Genomic DNA, 22,623 nt, shown 5'->3' on the forward strand with positions numbered 1-22,623 from the left:
ACTCTGCTTGGAGTCAGAGCAGGAAAGACACTTTCTCTGCGGGCCAATTGGAGTGATTTCCGGAAAGAAGTGATCAAGGGCCGGCAGGTATTTAAGGAGAGCCGAGGATAGGGGAATGGAAGGGTGGGGACAGGTGGCAACAGCCTGGAGGCTGCCTTGTGTGGGGGAAGGTTCCTAAAACAGCAGAAGGCCAGCGAGGCTGGAGCAGAGGGCACTCTGGGGGAGGGGGAGGAGGTGGCCAGGCCGAGGGGCGGCAGAACGTACCCCGCGAGGAGCTGGGCCCGTGGTGCTGAGCAGACCTGGGGCTTCGACAGGTTGGCCTCTGAGACTCAGCTGACACCGTTAGTCATAATAGCCAAAGTGCTAACCGTCACCATAGTAACATTTATTGCGCTCTTACTCTGTGCTCAGCCTCTTTATATGGAGTATTCCCTTTAACCTTCAAAATCAGTCCTCCTGTTGCCCCTATTTACAGGCGGGGAAACTAAGGCACAAGGAGTTTGCGTGGCTTGTGGCAGAGCTGGCATTTGAGCCCGGCCAGTCCAGCTCCAGAGCCACTGACCACCTCGTGAAGGGCTATTTGCATCAAGGGATGAACAGAGGGCATAACAAGAGGGATCCAGCTTCCATGCCTTCCCTGTGCCACTCAAAGTCATTAAAATCTGTCCCATGGCCCGGAGCTGGGCCCCAAGAACCTATCCCACCCACTGCTCTCGGGCCAGTTGTATTGAGCAAAGACCCCAAGAGCCAGAGCGACTGCTGTGTTGGGTAAAGAGGGAAATGGCTGTGGACAGCGCTGACAGCCCTCCTCCTGGGCACTCAGCAGGCGCAGTCCTGGAGGCAGAACCCCTCCCTCTGGTGGGTCCTCTTCCCAGACAGGCGATCCCAGCATTTCCAGAAGCGGTTCTGGTGCCAATAGCCTCTGAGCACAGGTCAACAGCGCCCCCTGGTGTGCAGTCTCGGAAAGGCTCCGGCTTCATCAGTCTCCCACTTGGTAGAACAGATAGGTCAAGGGCCTGACCTTGGATTTAGAACCCACACCCTCGCGCCTAGCGAGGGAAAGTCAATTCTACCCACTTGTCAAATAGCCGGCCACGGAGGCCCAGCTGGCTCAGGTGTAGGGCAAAGAGGCAACCCCCTTTTACCCCTGGGAGCCCCGTGGCCCCGGCCGCTGGTCTAAATGGCCTTGGAGACTTGGGAGCTCTGGAGGGAGGAGGGGCCTCTGGGAAGGGCGGGGCTTCCCGATCTCAGGACTGTGGCCATGGAGTTGGGGTCATTATAGTTTTGGGGGGATTAAAGGGAAAGAGGCCTTGTGCAGAGCCCTGGGCCCTGGGCCAGGATGTGGCCGGAGGGAGGTGGCAGGCCCAGCCGGACGATGCAGTTAACGGGGCCCATGTGACCCCCTTCCTCCCCGGCCTTACTCAGGCTTCACAAAGCTCTCAGTCTAGGCAGGACCAGAGCCACCTGCCTCGTGTCAGATGTGGAAACCGAGGGTCTGTGAGAAATGACAGTCCCAACGTCACACAGTAAGACCCTGAGCCAGGCCGAGTACCGTGGCCTCCTGGCTCCCAGGCCAGAGCTCTGTCCATAAGCAGGCACCAGGGCGAAGTTTGCTCCCCTCCATGGGGTTGGACCTGCCCCCGAGTAGAATGCCAAGGGCACAGTCTGGGCATTTCCCTCTGGGCCGGGGAAGCCACGGAAGTGGACAGCCTCCCTAGAGGGCACAGGGCTCTGGTGTCCAGCAGCCGGCCTGCCACCCTCTCTGGTGGAAGCCAGGGCCTCGGATGCAGGCAGCCGGAGCGGCTGGGGTTCCGGCCGCGGTGCAGACTAGTGCATCATCTGGGAGGAGCTGAACGCCTCCTTCTCGGCCTCGGCCTCGGCCTCCGCGCGACACCTCTGGGAGCAGAACCACAGGAACAGGAAGAACCCTGCAAGCAAAGGGCTGGTCAGTGAGTGCGTCGCGGGGGCATCGTGGCCTCTCCCAGGATCCTCCTTGGTTGGGTGAGTTGGGCCTCCCTGAGGCCCTGCAGTCATTCTCGGGATTCCTTGCTGCTGGAGGCCAGGAGGGGTGGAGCATGGGAGCGGGAGGACCGGCCACTGCTAGTCCAGAGGGAGCCTTTGTGCAGATTGTGAAGTGGCACCTCCTGCTCTGGGAGGATGTAGCCCCTAACCAGCTCCTCCTGGGGCTGGACGTCAGCCCCTGACTCGCCCTGGACCTGAGCCTTTCCGCAGTGAACACCGACCAGGTGTGCACACGCCCCCCCCGCCCCACCCCCGGCCCCCAGGCCGCCCCCAGGACCCACCGTAGAGAGAGTTGAAGATGGTGAAGAGGAAGAGCTGGGGCAGCAGGAAGACGCCAAAGGAGAAGAAGGCCAGGGCCCAGGTGGTGCCCAGCAGCACAGTGAGGCCCAGCACGGTGACGGTGTCCCTGCAGGCCCGCGAGCCTGGCGCCTCCTCCCGAGCCTTCAGTCTGCGCAGGGTCCTCAGCGCCCAGGCCAGCACCACCAGGTTGAAAAGGGTCGTGAGGCCACCGTAGCCCATGACCAGGATGTGGTGCACCACGCGGCTCTGCACCCAGCATCTGCAGGGGAGGGCGAAGGTCAGGGCGCTGTGGCTGTGGGGCTGGGGAGGCCGGGGGGTCTTGGGCCTCGGGACTGCCTCTTGAACCCGGGCCAGTGCCTCAGCTCAGGCCTCCTGTTCCTTGCCTGACTTGTCTGACTGCACACGGGGTGAAGTCCTGAGCCGGCTTTCCAGCCAGGCCCTCGCAACAGGACCCACCTGCCACCCGGGCCCCTGACTGCAGGCCCACCTCCCCCCCCGCCCCTCCCCCCGTGCCTCCTTCTCAGCCCTGTGCCTCCCCAGGACATCTTCATGACCTGTGTTGCCTTTGCCCCGGTCAGACACTGTGTCACACACTTTCGAGAGATTAGCCCAGTCAGTCCCCATGATGACTCTACCTATGAGGCAGGAATCATCCCCATTCTACAGATGAGGAAACTGAGGCTCTGGCTTAGGAACACACACTAGTAAGAGGCAAAGATGGGACTTGAAGCCCTGTGGTCTGAGCCCAGAGCCTGTGCCCCTGACTGTCGGCATAAGAACAGCCAAGTAGCGGAGGTGATTGCAGCCGCCCTCAGGGCTCCAGGCACCCCCTTCCAGAAGACACAGCCAAGGCCCTGCCTGCAGACACCCTGTTCAGGGTCCTCTGCCAGGACCAGGGAGCCTGCCACAGCCTGGCGCGCACTCACATGGACATGTGCTGGAGGCCCGTGCTGTTCCCCTGGCTGTGGGAGAGAGGGATCGTGTGGCGGCCGTAAGCTGAGCTCTTGATGGCAAGGAGGAGCAGCACCAGGAGGGCTGGGACCCCTGAGGAGGGGGACAGAGGCTCAGCATCTGCCAGGAGACCCCAGGGACGGACTGGTGGTGGGTCCCTGTGGCTGCTGAGACAGAACTCCACTGGGAAAGGGGTGGGTAGAGAAAGAGTCTGTTCCGAGCCCCCAGCCCGTCCTGTGGTCCAGCTTCAGAGTAATCAGCCTGGTGATCTTAGAGAAGGCTGTTCTCCCAGGTGATGGGGGTGAGGGCTCTGAGGTGGGACAGGGGTGGCAGCAGTGGTGGCCACGCTGGGAGGTGGTGACTGGGAGCTAATGGGAGAGAGGGTTGAGGAACAGGTCATAGAGGGGCTAGGATGGTGCTAGAGACAACAATGACAGTGGTGCCCGAGATAGTGGTGAAGGTGAGGATGAGGATGGTGGCGATGATGGGGGGTGGGGAGATGTAGTTAAAATTGTGGTGGAGGTAATGGTGGTGTTGAAGGTAGAGGTGGTGGAGGAAGAGATGGTGGAGGTGATGGAGGTAGAGATGATGGAGGTAAAGGTGGTGGCGGTGATGGTGATGGTGATGGAGATGATGGTGGTGATGGAGGTAGAGGTGGTGGAGGTAATGGTGGTGTTGGAGGTAGAGGTGGTGGAGGTGATGGTGGTGTTGGAGGTAGAGGTGGTGGAGGTGATGGTGGTGATGGAGGTAGAGGTGGTGGAGGAAGAGGTGGTGGAGGTAGAGGTGGTGGAGGTGATGGTGGTGTTGGGGGTAGAGGTGGTGGAGGAAGAGGTGGTGGAGGTAGAGGTGGTGGAGGTAGAGGTGGTGTTGGGGGTAGAGGTGGTGGAGGTGGTGGTGGTGGAGGTAGAGGTGCTGGAGGTGGTGGTGGTGGAGGTAGAGGTGGTGGAGGTGGTGGAGGTGATGGTGGTGTTGGGGGTAGAAGTGGTGGAGGTAGAGGTGGTGGAGGTGATGGTGGTGTTGGGGGTAGAAGTGGTGGAGGTAGAGGTGGTGGAGGTGATGGTGGTGTTGGGGGTAGAAGTGGTGGAGGTAGAGGTGGTGGAGGTGATGGTGGTGTTGGGGGTAGAAGTGGTGGAGGTAGAGGTGGTGGAGGTGATGGTGGTGTTGGGGGTAGAAGTGGTGGAGGTAGAGGTGGTGGAGGTGGTGGTGGTGTTGGAGGTAGAGGTGGTGGAGGTGGTGGAGGTGGTGGGGGTAGAGGTGGTGGAGGTGATGGTGGTGTTGGGGGTAGAAGTGGTGGAGGTAGAGGTGGTGGAGGTGATGGTGGTGTTGGAGGTAGAGGTGTTGGAGGTAGAGGTGGTGGAGGTGGTGGTGGTGTTGGAGGTAGAGGTGGTGGAGGTAGAGGTGGTGGAGGTGATGGTGGTGTTGAGGGTAGAGGTGTTGGGGGTAGAGGTGGTGGAGGTAATGGTGGTGTTGGAGGTAGAGGTGTTGGAGGTAGAGGTGGTGGAGGTGGTGGTGGTGGTGGGGGTAGAGGTGGTGGAGGTGATGGTGGTGTTGGAGGTAGAGGTGGTGGAGGTGATGGTGGTGTTGGAGGTAGAGGTGGTGGAGGTGATGGTGGTGTTGGGGGTAGAGGTAGTGGAGGAAGAGGTGGTGGAGGTAGAGGTGGTGAAGGTGATGGTGGTGTTGGGGGTAGAGGTGGTGGAGGTGATGGTGGTGTTGGGGGTAGAGGTGGTGGAGGTGATGGTGGTGTTGAGGGTAGAGGTGGTGGAGGTGGTGGAGGTGGAGGTAGAGGTGGTGGAGGTGATGGTGGTGTTGGGGGTAGAGGTGGTGGAGGTGGTGGAGGTGGAGGTGATGGTGGTGTTGGAGGTGGTGGAGGTGGAGGTAGAGGTGGTGGAGGTGATGGTGGTGTTGGAGGTAGAGGTGGTGGAGGTGATGGTGGTGTTGGAGGTAGAGGTGGTGGAGGTGATGGTGGTGTTGGGGGTAGAAGTGGTGGAGGTAGAGGTGGTGGAGGTGATGGTGGTGTTGGAGGTAGAGGTGGTGGAGGTGGTGGTGGTGTTGGGGGTAGAAGTGGTGGAGGTAGAGGTGGTGGAGGTGATGGTGGTGTTGGAGGTAGAGGTGGTGGAGGTGGTGGTGGTGTTGGGGGTAGAAGTGGTGGAGGTAGAGGTGGTGGAGGTAGAGGTGGTGGAGGTGGTGGTGGTGGAGGTAGAGGTGGCGGAGGTAGAGGTGGTGGAGGTGGTGGTGGTGTTGGAGGTAGAGGTGGTGGAGGTAGAGGTGGTGGAGGTGATGGTGGTGTTGGGGGTAGAAGTGGTGGAGGTAGAGGTGGTGGAGGTGATGGTGGTGTTGGGGGTAGAGGTGGTGGAGGTAGAGGTGGTGGAGGTGGTGGTGGAGGTGGAGGTAGAGGTGGTGGAGGTGGTGGTGGTGTTGGAGGTAGAGGTGGTGGAGGTAGAGGTGGTGGAGGTGATGGTGGTGTTGGGGGTAGAAGTGGTGGAGGTAGAGGTGGTGGAGGTGATGGTGGTGTTGGAGGTAGAGGTGGTGGAGGTGGTGGTGGTGTTGGGGGTAGAAGTGGTGGAGGTAGAGGTGGTGGAGGTGATGGTGGTGTTGGGGGTAGAAGTGGTGGAGGTAGAGGTGGTGGAGGTAGAGGTGGTGGAGGTAGAGGTGGTGGAGGTGGTGGTGGTGGTGGAGGTAGAGGTGGTGGAGGTGATGGTGGTGTTGGGGGTAGAAGTGGTGGAGGTAGAGGTGGTGGAGGTGATGGTGGTGTTGGAGGTAGAGGTGGTGGAGGTGGTGGTGGTGTTGGAGGTAGAGGTGGTGGAGGTGGTGGTGGTGTTGGAGGTAGAGGTGGTGGAGGTGGTGGTGGTGTTGGAGGTAGAGGTGGTGGAGGTGGTGGTGGTGGTGGAGGTAGAGGTGGTGGAGGTAGAGGTGGTGGAGGTGATGGTGGTGTTGGGGGTAGAAGTGGTGGAGGTAGAGGTGGTGGAGGTGATGGTGGTGTTGGAGGTAGAGGTGGTGGAGGTGGTGGTGGTGTTGGAGGTAGAGGTGGTGGAGGTGGTGGTGGTGGTGGAGGTAGAGGTGGTGGAGGTGGTGGTGGTGGTGGGGGTAGAGGTGGTGGAGGTAGAGGTGGTGGAGGTGATGGTGGTGTTGGAGGTAGAGGTGGTGGAGGTGGTGGTGGTGGAGGTGGTGGTGGTGTTGGGGGTAGAGGTGGTGGAGGTGGTGGTGGTGGGGGTAGAGGTGGTGGAGGTAGAGGTGGTGGAGGTGGTGGTGGTGGAGGTAGAGGTGGTGGAGGTAGAGGTGGTGGAGGTGGTGGTGGTGGGGGTAGAGGTGGTGGAGGTGGTGGTGGTGGAGGTAGAGGTGGTGGAGGAGGTGGTGGTGGTGGAGGTAGAGGTGGTGGGGGTAGAGGTGGTGGAGGTGGTGGTGGTGGGGGTAGAGGTGGTGGAGGTGGTGGTGGTGGAGGTAGAGGTGGTGGAGGAGGTGGTGGTGGTGGAGGTAGAGGTGGTGGGGGTAGAGGTGGTGGAGGTGGTGGTGGTGGGGGTAGAGGTGGTGGAGGTGGTGGTGGTGGAGGTAGAGGTGGTGGAGGAGGTGGTGGTGGTGGAGGTAGAGGTGGTGGGGGTAGAGGTGGTGGAGGTGGTGGTGGTGGAGGTAGAGGTGGTGGAGGTAGAGGTGGTGGAGGTGGTGGTGGTGGGGGTAGAGGTGGTGGAGGTGGTGGTGGTGGGGGTAGAGGTGGTGGAGGTGGTGGTGGTGGAGGTAGAGGTGGTGGAGGAGGTGGTGGTGGTGGAGGTAGAGGTGGTGGGGGTAGAGGTGGTGGAGGTGGTGGTGGTGTTGGGGGTAGAGGTGGTGGAGGTGGTGGTGGGGGTGGGGGTAGAGGTGGTGGAGGTGGTGTTGGTGGTGGGGGTAGAGGTGGTGGAGGTGGTGGAGGTGGTGGTGGTGGTGGAGGTAGAGGTGGCGGAGGCAGAGCTGGTACCAATAGAGTGGTGTTGGAGGTGGACGTGAGATAAGAACAGTAACGTAGGAAGTGGTGGTGAGTGTTGGCGGGATGGTGACGGTGGACCTGCAGTGGTCACGACGAGGAGGAGGAAGGGAAGGAGAAGGACAGGCGGGCAGATGCTCAGTGCATCTGGAAGCCTTGGGGAGCAGGAGGGGAGGGAGGCTGGGCTTACCCCAGCCCACTGCGCAGAGCTTGAGCACGTATCTCCGGACGTAGATGTTGTAGACGCGCCCCAGGAGAAGGTAGAGGTTGAAGCCTTCGATGGCCATCCAGGTGAGGCAGCTGAGCAGCGCGAAGTGCAGGATGGCGCCCAGTGCCATGCACGCTGCCCCGGGCACGGAGGGCAAGGCCAGCGCGGGGCTCAGCAGGAAGGCGACGTTCAGGAGCAGCACGGAGGCGTGCAGGTGCATGTGGATGCGTGTGATGAAGTTACTCTGCTTCCTGCGGGTGGGAGCGTGGCCCTTGGTGGCCTGGGGACACCACCCAGGCCTGGGCTCAGAGACACACAGTGACGGGGACACAGGTCGAGGCGGGCAGGGAGCCACCAGCAGCCACGCGGTGAGGCTGGTCCCCTGCCTTGCGGCCTCCGCCCTCTGGAGAAACCCATCCCTCTCTGGGGGGCCAAGCAGAAACGAAGGAGACGTGCTGAGCGGCCGTGGTGGGCAGGCCTGGCACCGGGACATACCTGGCATAGAAGTGCAGCAGGAGGGTGAGCAGGGAGGCCACGATGGAGATGCTGCAGCCCACGAGGGAAATGTACGTGAGAGGTGCCAGCAGCTCCCCCGGGAGCGGGGCTGGGGAGAATTGCTGTAGGAGAGAAGGGGGACTGGAGACCAGGGCATGGAAATGCCTGCCCCCAGGCTCCATCGGAGAGACCTGCCAAGACCCCAGGTCCGACCCCTTGCCCCACAATCCTCACCATGGTCCTGGCTCGAAAAAAAGCCGTGGCAGCCCTAACCGGTTTGGCTCAGTGGATAGAGCGTCAGCCTGCGGACTCAAGGGTCCCAGGTTCGATTCCGGTCAAGGGCATGTACCTTGGCTGCAAGCACATCCCCAGTAGGGGGTGTGCAGGAGGCAGCTGATCAATGTTTCTCGCTCATTGATGTTTCTAACTCTCTATCCCTCTCCCTTCCTCTCTGTAAAAAATCAATAAAACATATTTAAAAAAGAAAAAATAGCAGACACAGTGGCTTTCCGACCTCCCAACTCCCGTCTCTCACCTCTCCTGCCCCTGCGAGATCTCCCCTTCCTCTGCAAGAGCCTCCCTTCCCTCACTGTCCATACACATAGGTGGACCCACCACTTCTCCCACTGCTGTGCACAGGTGCACCACTCCTGGCCTGTGAGAGCCCTCCCTCCTCCTGTCCACAGTGATTGGTTAAGGGATAGGTAGGTGACACACTCTAGGCTGGTGGGATTCAATCACAAGAATGACCGGCAGAAATGAGTCAGGCTATCATTCCACTGGCCTAAAAGCTAGTAGGACATGAGGCCTGTCTTGGTGATAGTGAGCCCCTGGATCAAGCCATACCTGAAGCCTAACCCGCCTTTTCAGGAACATAAACCCATCACTTTCCATCCCCACCCCCAAGCTAATTTGAGTTGGATTTCCAGCCTTGGCCCTGCTTGTCTGTCCTGAGCGTGGGGCCTTCTGCAGCTCTGACCACCCTCAGCCCGACTGGAAACACACATACCATGAGAACAGCAAAGTAGCTGAGGTGGTTGCAGCGACAGAGCACCTGGGAAGGTGAGGGCTGCTCTGTGCGACAGCCCTCAGGGCTCCAGAGCCCCCAGTGGCGCTTGCTGGCTCCCTCCTTCCAGAAGACACAGGTCACATTGTAGCCTTCCTAAGGGGAGATGCTGGAGTTGGGTGCATCCAAGGGGCCCAGGGGAGGGGTCAGGGTCTGGAAATCGTGGGGGCCAAAGATGACTCGACTGCATCCTTGTCAACCTTTTACCAGGTACCGGCTGGGCTTTGCCATCAAGCAGACCCAGATTCTAGCCCCGCCTCCACCACGGACTCTAAGAGTGACTTGGGCAAGTCACATAGGTTCTCTGAGCCTCAGTTTATTCATCTGCAAAATGGGACCATTTATACCAAGTCATAGGATAGTGGAAAAATTAAAGGCAATGAGGAATCTTGAGTGCCCAGCTCTGGCGTCTATAGTTGGTGCTCTATAACCAGCTGTCCCCTTCTGCCTCCTCCCTGTGGGGAGTAACGGTGGTCCAGAGCCTTCCCAGTGGTGGGGGAGAGAGATTCGTCCACAGGCAACCATGACACCAAGACATGAGGGTGGCGGGGGGGGGGGGGGGGGGGGATATGACGCAGACGGTGCCATGGAAAACCACAGAAGGGGCAGAGGAGTCCTGAGGAGGCAAGGGACGATTAGGGCACTGAGGCCTTGGAGGACATGCTGGGTGACAACAGGAGTGGAGGGGACCACAGGGGCCAAGGCCCAGAGGAATGAAAGGAAAGGATGATGGTAAAATCGAGAGTGCAGAGAGGAGGCTGATGGGAATATAGGGCCGGAGCACAAAGGCTCTGGGGCTTTTAGGAATGCCAGGGACAGAAGAGCAGGGGCTTGCAGCCCTACTTCCTGCTTCCGGTATCAGTGTCTGCACTTCTCTTGAGGACCCACCCCTCCCACAAGGGCAGGTCAGATGAATCCAGCCTGGCCCCTGGGCCATGTGACCCAGGCCTGGCCAATCCACACAGTCCATCCTCCTGGGCACAGTGATGGTTGAGGGATGGACATGTGACCAAACTGGACCTTTAGGACGCCATTCTGGGACTGGCAAGAAAGACCCTCTGAGAAGAGGGGAAGAAAGTCCGACCCTTCCGCTGCCATCGTGCCACCAAGTGGAGAGCCAAGGCAGGAAACCATTGCTGAGAGATGGAGAGAGACTGAGCCATGATGGCACCATATCAGCCCCTGGATCCAGCCGTGCCTGAAGCCAGCCCTGCCCTGGACATTTCATGTACACGAGCCAATAAGTTATCTTTTGTGCTGGAGTTGCTGGAGTTGGTTTTCTATCACCTGCCACTCAAAGAATCCTGACTAATGCCATGAGTAGAAGCTTCTCTCTCTTATTTCTTTGGTAAGAATTTTCTAAGTGTGATGGATTTAAAACCATTTGTTTCCAAGATGGTCCCGCAGGTTTGAGTTTGGCAAACCCATGTGCACCAGGACAGTCTTAAAGGGGCAGGACGGGGTGGAAATGGCGATGTCCCCACAGTACCAGGCTTTGGTTGTGCCAGAAGCTGATGTTGATCGGCTCCATGAGGTTGTCCACGTGTTCACTGCCCAGCTGGGCCCCCAGGACATAGTCATTGAGCAGAGATGAGTTGTCCTGCTGGAAGGGTGACAGAAGAAGGGCTGACTGGAGGGGACGTGAGGACACCTGGACGAGGTCCCAGAGCCCCGCTGCTCCAGGCCCTCCTCCCTGGGTGAGAGGAGCGGCATGCTTTCATATGGCCAAAATGAGCCAACCTCCAGGCCTTTGCACATGCCGCCCCCTCCGCCTGGAAAGCTGTCCTCTGACCACCCCCCTGCTCCACCTCCCCTCTGTGTACCCTCCACTTCGCCACTATCCTAACTCACTTTCAATACCAAGGTTAAAAGACACCTTCTCCAGAAGCCCTCCCGGATTGCCCATGGGAACAACCCTGACCCCACCCTACCTCACCCATCACTTTGCATCTCTATGGTTATAATCAACCTTGAGCTAAAATTAAGTCTCTCAGGTCCTAGTGTAACTAACTGTCAAGATCGAGGGTGCTCTGAGGACAGGGACCTTGGGGCCTTGTTCTGCCTCCTGCCTAGGGCCATGCACATACAGAAGTAGGTTTCTTAGGTCTCATTTGCACATTATTATCACTGCCTCCCACCATTCTGCTAACACCGAGGCCCGGAGAGAGGCCATGGCGGCTCCGGTTGCACAGTGGGCTAGTCCTTCTGATGCTGGTCCCCACCCAGAGCCCCGGCGGTGGCCTGGATGCTGCAGGGCCCCCAGGAAGAGGCCAGCGCCATCCTGCTGGGCCCCCCATGGCACTGACCGGGAAAAACCTGGTGGTGAAGAAGTACATGCAGATGAGACGCAGCTCCCTGCGGCGTGTCCTGCAGGCCTTCTTCGTCAGCTCAGTGGGGAACTGCATGGCGTGCCTGGCCCCGGCGGCCTGCGGAGGGCCAGCGAGGCTGAGCTCTGTTCCCAAGGCCTCCCGGTCAGCCCAACACCCTCCCTGGCCCCCACTCCCTGTGAAGCCCTCCCAGCCTCACCCCGGCATCTCTTTCCCCGGAGCCTCCCCCCTGCAAAACCCTCCTCCCTGGCTGCACCTCCTCCAAACTTGCCGAAATCCAGGTCTTCCCTCCGGGCAGCTCTGGCCTTGCATTTGGGTCACTTGCCTCCCCAACTGGGCCCCTGGAGGATGGAGCTTCTCCCCGACCCACCCACCCAGCACCCAGGCATTCAGCAGGAATCACTCCAGCATGCTCAAAGGAGCCCCATCCCCTGGCCTCTCCCACGGCTGCCACTGCCGCCGCCCACAGCCCTGCAGAAGCAGGACGAGGACACTGACCTAGAGGGGCCACAGATACCCCCATTTCTGTCACTCACAGGAGGAACACCAGCCCCATTTTACAGAAAAGGCAACTCAGCTACTGGGACAGAGCCCCGATGGATGGATCCTGGGGAAAGTTCAGACCTTACACCCCTGCAGGATTTCTGGGGTGGAGGCCCTGGTCACCACCCCCCGCCCCATGTCCTGGCCATCTCTGACCTGGGGGACGCGAGCCAGAGCATCGCTGTACAGCGAGAGGCCGGCAAAGTCGCAGCCCAGCTTGAAGGCCAGCGTCTGAATGGTGGACGTCTGCCAGGTCTGGTTGGAGCCCTGGAAGGTGGCATTCAGCAGGCTGTACACCAGACCATGGACGAGCCTGAGGGCGAGAGAGGTGACCAGATCCTGGAATGGGGGTAGGCTGAGAGGGGGTCCAGACAGCCTGAGAGGGTAGGGCTTTCCCCAGCCCACACTCATGTCACTCCTGCCTGTGGACCTTTGCACACACAGTGTCCCTGGCACACTCTTACCTCCCCACCCGACTCATTTCTTTCTCCTGATTAACTCTGGATCAGGTCCCAGTTTATTGACACCTCCTCCAGGAAGCCTTCCTTGGTCACTCCATGTTGACTGATTGAAGTGCCCCATAGTCCCCAGGCTTCCCTGGCCAGTCGTCAGCATTGGCCTCTCAGCCAGAGCTGCTTGGCCTTTAGGTCACAGACTTGAGAGACTAGCCTGAGTTTTGGAGCCCCTTCCAAGAAATATGCACAGAGATCCTTGATTCTACACCTGGTTTCATGACACCCATGGTTAAGGGCCCCCAACCAGACATAAACTTGATGGGGGCAGAGAGATGTGTCTCTCCTGCACCTCCAGAGCCTAGTGTCAGGCACATAGTAGGCCCTCAATGAATGCATGTTGAATAAATGAATTTATAGTCTACACTAGCCAGGCTAGCGTGACTCAGCGGTCAACCTATGAACCAGGAGGTCACGGTTCAATTCCTACTCAGGGCACATGCCCAGGTTGCAGGCTCCATCCCCAGTAGTGGGTGTGCGGGAGGCAGTCAATCAATGATTCTCTATCATCATTGATGTTTCTACTTCTTTCTCCCTCTCCTTTCCTCTCTGAAATCAATAAGTGTGTGTGTGTGTGTGTATATATATAAAGAGAGAGAGAGAGAGAGAGAGAGGGAGGCCAGATTATTATGACCACCCCATCAGTACAATGAAGTGAATTAGTTATGCAAATAATAATAATAATAATAAAACCTTGAGAGTATTTGCTTAGGAAGTTTTCAATATTCAGTATTTTTGGAAGTGTCAATGAAGTACTGATGGAGTGGTCATAATAATCTGGCCACTCAGTGTATGTATATGTATGTATGTGTGTGTATATATATATATATATATATATATATATATATATATTTAATAGTCAACACTAGACCAACTTTGGACACTGATTCAAGCTACAAGCGAGGAGTGGGAGGTACAGCTGCCTCTAGGTAGGCGAGGAGGGACACACAACTCACTCGGCAGGATCCGTTGAGGTTGGTCTCCTGGGCCCCTTCTCCATTCTCTTCATCCAGTGCAGGGGTTCTTGGGCTCCCTCTGTGGATAGCGGGCCAGACCCCCACCTCAGCCTCTGTCCGGAGCTGCCCCGGCCCCACGGACTGTGACTCCCCCACCCCGGCTGAGACGGCTGGTTCACCGCGCTGCTGCCCCAGGAGGCCTAAGCCCCCTCTCAATCTCCCCTGGTCCGAGGCGTCCCCTTTCCCGTCACAGCCAGGGGTCTGGGCGAGGCAGAGCCCTCTTACCTTCTTCCTCGCTCTGAGACGTCACAAGGCTCAGGCAGAGGAAAAGGACCGCACGGCAATCCATGTCCCGGCCAGGTCTCCTCCACCAACCAGCTCCTGCCCTGGAAAGGGGCGTGTGTCACCACCCAGGTCAGAGGGTGACCTCGGACTTCTTGGGGTCTGGCATGTCCCAAGGGGGGACACACAGCATCTTGTTTGATCCCCATGACTCCTGCCTTTCGCAGATGAGGAGGCCGAGGCTCAGAGAGCTCCGCTTGAGGCCACCTGAAGCCAGATCCCTGTGAATCCAGAATCCTTGACAAGTTCCTAACGCCTGCCATTGGCAGTTCTGCCTGAGTCACTCGAACCTCCCCAAAAATGGGTTTTCTGGGAGCTTCCCCCACGGCTCTGACCTCACCCGGGGGAAGTTGCTTGGGAGCAAGCAACCCGTAACCCTGTCCAACCCTGTTGTTAACCCATCACGTGATTTTGCGCAAGGATCTAGCCCTCTCCGCCCTCATTTTCCTCGGTTTTAAAATTTTTTGTTGTTGTTAATCCTCATTGGAGGGTAATTTTCCATTGAATTTTAGACAGAGTGGAAGGGAAGGGGGAGAGACAGAGAGAGAGAGAGGAACATGGATGTGAGAGAGACACATCAAGTGGCTTCCTGACCAGAACTGGGGATGGAGACTGCAACTGAGGCATGTGCCCTTGACCGGAATCAAACCTAGGACCCGTTCCTCCTCAGGCCCTAGTTCTATCCACTGAGCAAACTAGCTAGGGCTCCTCAGTTTTAAAATGAACTAACAGCCCTGGCTCGTTTGGCTCAGTGGATAGAGCGTTGGCCTGGGGACTGAAGGTCCCAGGTTTGATTCCGGTCGAGGGCACATCCCTGGGTTGTGGGCTCGGTCCCCGGTGGGGGGTGTGCAGGAGGCAGCCGATCGATGATTCTCATTATTGATGTTTCGATCTCTCTCTCCCTCTTCCTTCTTCTCTGAAATCAATAAAAATACATATTTCAAAAAAATGAACTAATAAACTTCTGCTTAAGGGCAGCCAATGTATGGCTCTCCTCAGAAGCTCCATGAAAACAAGAGTAAGTAAATAAAATAGACACCAAGCCACACAGACACGCGATGGAAAAGACAGCGACAGACCAGGAGGCTACCAAGCAGGTGAGAAACGCAGCAGAGCCCAGCACGTCGAACCCGAGTGCCCGCAGTGGGGGGCGGGGGGGCGGGTTGGGGGGAAGGGACAGGGGCAGCCAGCCAGCTCAAGCCTCACAACCTTGCAAGCCCTTGAGAAGCAGAGGCAGCAGGAACCTCGGAAGGCAGGGATGGAGGGCGAGGCTGAGAGTGGGGTCCTTGGCTGTGAGTCTTTCAGATGACCACCGTGGTCCGCAGCTCTCCTCGGGCCCTTGACTCGCCGGGAGCCTTCCTCACCACACGGCCATCCTCAACCCACCCCAGCACAAGTTCTCTCCCGGGAGATGGTGCACGTAGAGGACCTGAGCGCAAAGGCCGGAGTCACTGGTACAATGAAGTCATGTCCCCTCCCTGCCTCCTCCTCCACGCAGCCCCCGGGAAACCACAGCAGCCATGGTGATGCCCAAACAGGAGAGAAGTCTGCTCTGAAGAGCTGACCATTTCAAGAACAGTATCCTACAGTTACTGGTGTTTTTAAAAATATATATAGAATTTTTTTATTGATTTCAGAGAGGAAGGGAGAGAGAGAGAGAGAGAGAGAAACATCAATGATGAGAGAGAATCATGGATTGGCTGCCTCCTGCACACCCCACACTGGGGATCGGGCCCCCAACCTGGGCATGTGCCCTGACCGGGAATTGGACCGTGACCTCCTGGTTCACAGGTCGATGCTTAATCACTGAGCCATGCCAGCCGGGCTAGTTACTGATGCTTTGGTGTTCCTCGATAAAATGGCCAGGACCAAACTTATGGCGAAGTTTCAGCAGTCACGGAGCCCTGCCAAGCAATGGAGTTTATAGGGCTCCGCTCTTAAAGGGGGGGTGGTCAGCCAAGGACCGCTAGGTCTTTTAAAACATGCCACCCACTCCCCAGGAGGCTGCTGGAGGATGTGGTCCACCAAAATGAGGGAGTAAATCATGGGAGAAGACAGAGGGTTCCGGAAACGCCCCCAGAGGAGCGGCGAGGCTACTCCTCAGAGAATGGGTGAGAGAAGGCCCAGGTTGATGGCTGGACGGCAGGACGAGGACACATCCTGTTCAGAAGGCAGCAGGCGCCAAGAAGGCTCCGCAAGGCGGCCTCAAAGAATAAAAGGAGGAGGAAGAGAATAAACAGACTATCTAGCGGGTTTGGACACCTAAGAAAATTATTTTGAGAAATGCCCTATAAAAAGCTTGCAAATGAAAAATAAAAACGAGCCATTAATTTCAGGAAAAAACAAGTTGTACAAGGAAGAACATGTAATCTTGCTACACACATTGACTTAATCGGGGATAAAATTTATACAGTCATAATGAAAACACGGAAGGGAAGGTTTCTTTTTCTAATTGTGTGAAAACCATATTACAATGATTTCGACTTCCATTGGCGATGTCGAGAGCCACAGGAGAACATCGAGAAAGCCAAGCAATGAAGAAAATTACTTTCTGAGCCCTTTGGAGAGCGGCGGGCACCAGGTCACCAAGGAAACTGGCTGGCTTGTGGCCAACGAGCCCTTCAAGGATGAACTGTTTCACCTTTTACAGAACGCAGGAAGGAGAGGAAGTTGCCACAAAAAGAAAAATAAAAAATAAGAAAACAATTGATATTGTAATGAATTATTAAAGACTGTGAACTAGACCGGCAGTATGGGACCCCTGGGGACCCATACTGGGGGAGTCTATTTCTTCCCACCGCTTTCTACTGGGTGCATATGGGAGGGATGCAGCTGATCTATGTTTTACTCTCACATCGATGTTTTTCTCTCTCCCTCTCCCTTCCTCTCTCTCGAAAATTAATAAAAACATATTTAATGATAATACGAATCCTACAAAAATTCTTCCAAAAAAATAAATAGAAGGCAAAGAAAGAAATAACAAGATCGTAAACATATCCTTTCAGAAAATAAAGAGGCTGGAACGCTTCCAAACTCATTTTATGCCAATCTTAGTGTGGTGCCCAAAACAGCCATGGGCATCACAAGAAAACCACAGACCAGTACCCCTCATGAATATAAATCAAATCAAAATCAAAATCCCTGCTGGATATTTTGTAGAAATTGACAAGCTGATTCTAAAATTTATATTAAAAAGCAAAGGACCTAGCCCTAGCCAGTTTGGCTCAGTGGATAGAGCATTGGCCTGCGGACCAAAGGGTCCCGGGTTCGATTCTGGTCAAGGGCATGTACCTTGGTTGCAGGCTCCTCCCCAGCCTGGGCCCAGTCAGGGCTCGTGCAGGAGGCAGCCAATCGATGTGTTTCTTTCACATCAATGTTTTTGTCTTTGCTTTTCTCTTCCACTCTCTCTAAAAATCAATGGAAAAATATCCTTGGGAGAGGATTAAAAACAAACAAACAAAAAGGACCTGCAATAGCCAAGACAATTTTGAAAAGGAAGAACAAAGTTGGCATCACACTAGTGATTTCAAGGCTCACTATAAAGCTACAGTAATCAAGATAGTGTGTTCCTGGCATAAGGCTAGACATACAGATGAATGGAACAGAACAGCGTCCAAAAGTATATCCAGATAAATATGATAAATTGAGTTTTGACCAAGATGCAAAGGTAATTTGATGGAGAGAAGATAGTCTTTCCAATAAGTGGTTCTGGAATAAATGGATATTCCATGTCAAAAACTAAAAAGAACTGGGACCCATACGTTGCAGCATATACAAAATTTAACTCAAAATGGATCATAGATTGAAATATCAAAACAAACTATAAAACTTCTTGGGGGGGAAAGGAAAAAATCTTTCTGACTTTGGGTTAGGCAAAAATTCTTAGAAATACCACCAAGCGAGGTCCTCAGGGAAATGCAAATAAAGAATCTAACATCTCAAGGGAATCGGTGGGTGACGCATACAAACTTTTCATTCTGCTTATCCTCTGACCCAGGAAACCCATTTTTATGAATTAGAAAACAGTTTGGCAGTTTCTTATAAAACTGAACACGCACCTACCATATGACCCAGCCACCGCACATCTGGGCATTTATCCCAGAGAAATAAAAAATCCATGTTCACACAATAGGAACTTCATAGCAGCTTTTTTCGCAATTACCCCACACTGGAAATGCTCCCGATATCCCTTCCATGGGGGATGGTTAAACAAACCGGGGTCCATTCCTGCCGTGAAATACAACTCAGCAATTGAAACGATGGATACACGCAACTTGGATGGGTCTCCGTGGAATTATGCTGACTGTCCCCCCCAAAAAAGCCAATCTCAAAATGTTGCAGACTGTTCGACTCCAGTGAGAGAGCTTTCCTGAAATAACAACATCATAGAGATGGAGAACAGATTAGTGATCGCCAAGGGTTAGAGAGGGTTGGAGGGTGTGAGTCTGCAAAGGACAGCACAAGGAAACCGTGCAGTGATGGTTTTGTATCTTGATTGTGGTTTGGGTTACATACGTCATCAAATTGCATAGAACTAAACACACACACACACAGACAAATGAGTGTGTATAAAACGGATGAAATCTGAATAAAGTGTGTAAATTGTACCAAAGTCCATTTCCTGGTTTTGATATTGTACTAGAGGTAGGCACGATATTACCATGGAAGCCCAGCTGGTGTGGCTCAGTGGTTGAGCGTCGACCTATGAACCCGGAGATCACGGTTCGATTCCTGGTCAGGGCATATGGCCTTGTTTCGGGCTCAATCCCCAGTGTGGGGCGTGTAGGAGGTAGCTGATCAATGATTCTCTCTCATCATTGATCTCTCTCTCTCTCACTCTCCCTTCCTCTCTCTCTCAAATCAATAAAAACATCTTTTTTAAAAAGAGAGAGAGAGAAGCAGCATGGAGTAAAAAGAAAAAGTTGAAAATAACACATATAATAAAATCACATTTCTGGAAAATTATGTTCGTATGCATGTTTTAGCCCACGAGGATACCTAGAAAAATGGATGCCAAAATGTTAATAATGTTATCTGGAAGAAGAGGGCTTTTACTTTCTTTTTTACAAGTTGAATTTTCTATAACGAACATGTGTTGCCTTCACAACAGAAAAACAAATTGGAGGGGGAAAAATTAATTTTGGAGAGAGAAAGGGAGAGAGAGAAACAGCAATCCGCTGCCTCCCTCACGGGCCCAACCAGGGATCGAACCTGCCACCTGGACATGTGCCCATCCCTGGAGTCAAACCCGAAACCTTTTGGTGTACGGGATGATACTCCAACCAACGGAGCCACCCGGCCAGGACTGCCCTTGTTTGGGGCTCGTTGTGTGTATCAGTCATTTCAATCGCTGAATTGTATTTCTCGGCATGAATGGACCCCAGTTTGTTTAACCATTTATATTGGGCTAGACGTTTCCTTGTCAATTCCTAGAAAAATCTTTACCTAATAGGAAAATTAGCTCTTTGTTTATTATTTGAGTTGCAAATCTCTATCCTGGTTTGTCATTTTTGCCTTTTGCCTTTACAAATGGTCCTTTTGCCGTGTAAACGTACATAGAATTGTTTTGGCCCATGTCCATGAGTTTTTTCTTTTTTTTCCTCTCTCTCTCTCTCCCTCCACATTCACTACCTCACCCACACCCCCAACAGCAGTAATAAAAATTACTAGTATGTTCTGTTTGGGCTTCTGGTTTTTGAGTCATTGCAAAAAAGGCCTTCCCCACTCTAACATTATGAAGGAATTCTCTTAAGTTTCTCCTAGTACGTTTAAGGTTTCATTATTTACTATATAATCTCTGGTCCATATGCATTGAACCTTGGACTACAGTGTGAGGTATGGATTCTGGGTGCCCCCCCCCCCCGTGGTCATTCATTTGTCTTCATGTTACTATTAACATGTGTGTGTGTGTGTGTGTATGTGTGTGTGTGTGTGTGTGTGTGTGTACAGAGAGGAGATGAGGGGAAAGGTGTGAAAGGAAGCCACTGAATGAAACCACAGGAAGGTTTGAAATGTTTCAGGTGAGAAAGCTGAGGACCTGCAGAAAAGACCTTAGGCCAGTGGTCGACAAACTGCAGCTCACAAGCCACATGCAGCTCTTTGGCCCCTTGAGTGTGGCCACGAAGTTTCAATCGCACTGTACATGCACGCCCGCACGTGGTATTTTGTGGAAGAGCCACACTCAAGGGGCCGCAGTTTGCCGACCACTGCCTTAGGCCATCTTGTCCACCCTCTCACAGTATGAATGGGGAAACTGAGGCCCAGATGGTGGTGTAGATATGACCTCCAGGGTCTCTGGACCTCAAGGCTGACACAGAGGGAAGAAGAGACTGACCTCACCACCCAGCTGGGGAAATCAGGCGGAAGCAGAAGTGACGCTTCTCCAGGCTCTCCAAATAGAAGCTGTGGTTTCCACCCCCTTTCTCAGGAGCAAACCACCATCTTCACTTCTGCTTGCAACCCCAACATCCTGGTCATCATTCCCCGAGGCACCACCCACTGATACCCCACACCCTGGGCCATCTCCATCAACCCACCACCCCTCATCACCCCACACCCTGGGCCACCTCCATCAACCCACCACCCCCGTCACCCCACACCCTTGGCCACCTCCATCAACCCACCACCCCCATCACCCCACACCCTGGGCCACCTCCATCAACCCACCACCCCCATCACCCCACACCCTGGGCCACCTCCATCAACCACCACCCCCATCACCCCACACCCTTGGCCACCTCCATCAACCACCACCCCCATCACCCCACACCCTTGGCCACCTCCATCAACTCACTCCCCCATCACCCCACACCCTGGGCCATCTCCATCAACTCACCCCCCCATCACCCCACACCCTTGGCCACCTCCATCAACCACCACCCCCATCACCCCACACCGTTGACCATCTCCATCAACTACCACCCCTGTCACCCCACACCCTTGGCCACCTCCATCTACCCATTGCCCTGCAATTCATAACAGAGGATATTAGGACTGTAGGGCAATACAATCCTTAACAACCATTTGTAAGCTTCCCGCCACAGGAGAACAAAAGACCAGAAAAAAACCCACTGGACTCCAGGAGTCAGACCATACAAGGATCGGAAATTATCCTGGAGACACCTGATCACCTGCATTCCACCCGCATTCCAAGCCCGCATTCCACGCCCACCCACTCAGCCCCCAGACCCACTCAGGACAAGTGTCCCGCCAGGGACTGCATATCGGGGTGAAACTGCAGCTCCTGGCTGCTGCCATCACCCACCCAGGGTCCGCCTGGCTGGGTGCTGGGCAGCCCTTCCCTTTGGAGAGCCCATCCCCCAACCCCTTTCCCTTAAACCAATTCCATTTTCTTTCATCACCGTCAGAGATAGCTGGTGAGCCTGCCTGCAGACCCCACCCACCACATTCACTTTCACTTTGTTCAGCTGGCCTGGTTCCTCTTGGCATCCACCTAACAGAGGGCCCTTGGGAAACAGGAATCCCTGACCTGACTTCCCAGGCGGTTCCAATGGACGGGGTGGGGGGTGGGGGTGGAGAGATGGTTAGGCAGGTAGGGGAGTGGCGGGGGGCGGGGGGGGGGGGGGGCGGGGCTGAGCACCGCACAGGAGTGTGCCTGGCGCTCCCCAGAGGTCAAGCTGGGACTCCAGCCCAGGGCTCCAGACTCCAAGTCAGAGGCTGCCCCGGCCCCTGGCAGCCTCCCAGTGGCTGAGCTGCTGTGTGGGCGAGTGAGGCCCTATTGAGCCAGTGGAGAGATAAGGAGACCTTTGCAGCACCGAGCAGAGCCTTTGGAGGATGCAAATTTGACAGCCAGTTCCGGTTTTCAGCGCCGGGGCATGACGCCAACACAACCCCCAGCAAGTACCCTGACCTCCCCGTGCTTCGGGTTTTCTCACCTGTAACGTGAGGCCACGGAGACCTACTTCCCAGGGAGAGAGAGACTCAAACAACCATTTCCATGGCACATGCCTGGGAATCAGCGCCTGAGCCGAGGGCCCTGGCCAGGAGGACATCTTGGGAGGCCCTGCCTTCCTCCGGGAGCTGACCCTGCACCCGCAGCCCACCCTCTCCCCAATGCATCAGGGCCTGCAGAGCCCCACCCATCGCTTCCAACAGCTGCTCCTGACAGCCACCAGCTGGAGCCCCACCTCCGGCCTCACCCTGGCCCCGTGGTCTCTGCAGACAAGCCCTGACAGGTGCGGTTATTGGCCCATTTCACAGGTAGGGAAAGCAAGACCATGCCAAAGCCCAACAGGGCATCTGAGACCCAGACAGCACCGGAGCCGTTTCCCTGGGACGCTCTGTCCCCAGGCTCCAGTCCGGGTCCCTGCAAGAGGACCTGCCCTGCTCCAACTTGCTCAGCCAAACAAACCCTCTGCCAGCACTTGATCTGGTCACCTGAAGCGCAGGTAACTGGACTAGCCCTGTTTGACAGATGCGGAAACTGAGGCCCAGAAGAGAAAGGTCCAATAGCTTGCCCCAGGCCACAGGGGGAGAGTTAACATTTGAGCTCAGCACCTACCCACCCCTTAATTTAAATTGCCCTTTTTTTCCCCAAAAAACATCCATCTCTACATTCCCCACCATTCAAAGTTGCCACTGGGAGCCCAGAAACTGGTGAACGGCATGAAGGTAGGTGCCAGGCTTGCAGCTCCGGGCAAGTCCCCAGCCTAGTACCGCCTGGGTAGGGGCATGGCCAGTGCCTGCTGGGAACCTGCAGAGGAGGACAGAGAGCTGGGGAGTGGGGATAGAGAGGCCCAGAGGAGGAGCTGACCTGTGAATCGGCTGCCGTCTGCCGGGTCTGCCTGGTCTGCCTGCAGTCTCGCTGCCTTCTGCCCCTCTGCCGGAGGAAGGGGAAGTAGCACCTTGTGCCGGGATCTCCTCTCTGCTCTGTTCACCCCACGCCCGCAAACCCCTATACTTCTCTCTGCTCTCTTCACCCCACCGCAT

The 22,623-nt window shown here is 55.6% G+C and overlaps 2 protein-coding genes across 3 annotated transcripts in view; one reads left to right on the top strand and one right to left on the bottom strand.

The window, feature by feature from the left end:
* The window catches only part of KIFC3 (kinesin family member C3), a 268,780-nt gene that overhangs the window by 159,926 nt on the left and 86,231 nt on the right, over positions 1–22,623 (top strand). The gene's annotated exons all lie outside the window — the stretch shown is intronic.
* ADGRG5 (adhesion G protein-coupled receptor G5) lies at positions 365–22,504 on the bottom strand. 2 transcript variants are annotated; one of them, XM_070397876.1, is made up of 12 exons: positions 22,448–22,504; positions 13,618–13,718; positions 13,333–13,411; positions 12,021–12,177; positions 11,301–11,420; positions 10,484–10,594; positions 8,938–9,090; positions 7,929–8,050; positions 7,416–7,684; positions 3,249–3,366; positions 2,304–2,581; positions 365–1,928 (listed from the first exon to the last, which is right to left on the bottom strand). In XM_070397876.1, exons 2-12 carry the CDS (start codon positions 13,679–13,681, stop codon positions 1,828–1,830), a joined length of 1,572 nt encoding a protein of 523 aa, XP_070253977.1. In that variant the 5' UTR covers positions 13,682–13,718; positions 22,448–22,504; the 3' UTR covers positions 365–1,827. The 2 variants fall into 2 exon arrangements, with proteins under 2 accessions (XP_070253977.1, XP_070253976.1); XM_070397875.1 differs by having other exon boundaries at positions 10,484–10,597.

This window comes from Myotis yumanensis, unplaced genomic scaffold (assembly GCF_028538775.1).
Source record: "Myotis yumanensis isolate MYYU_CA2020_CCGP unplaced genomic scaffold, mMyoYum1.0.hap1 SCAF_18, whole genome shotgun sequence".
Classification (NCBI taxonomy): Eukaryota; Metazoa; Chordata; class Mammalia; order Chiroptera; family Vespertilionidae; genus Myotis; species Myotis yumanensis.

Bases quoted from the DNA above. Each gene is read 5' to 3' on its own strand.
- ADGRG5 (XM_070397875.1), bottom strand. From the start codon at position 13,681: ATGGATTGCCGTGCGGTCCTTTTCCTCTGCCTGAGCCTTGTGACGTCT. The intron at 11,421-12,020 runs GTCAGAGATGGC...GGCCCTCCGCAG, and splicing joins CTCTGGCTCGCGTCCCCCAG to GCCGCCGGGGCCAGGCACGC. The intron at 2,582-3,248 runs GTGAGTGCGCGC...CCTCCCCTGCAG, and splicing joins GGCCTCCAGCACATGTCCAT to ATGCTGGGTGCAGAGCCGCG.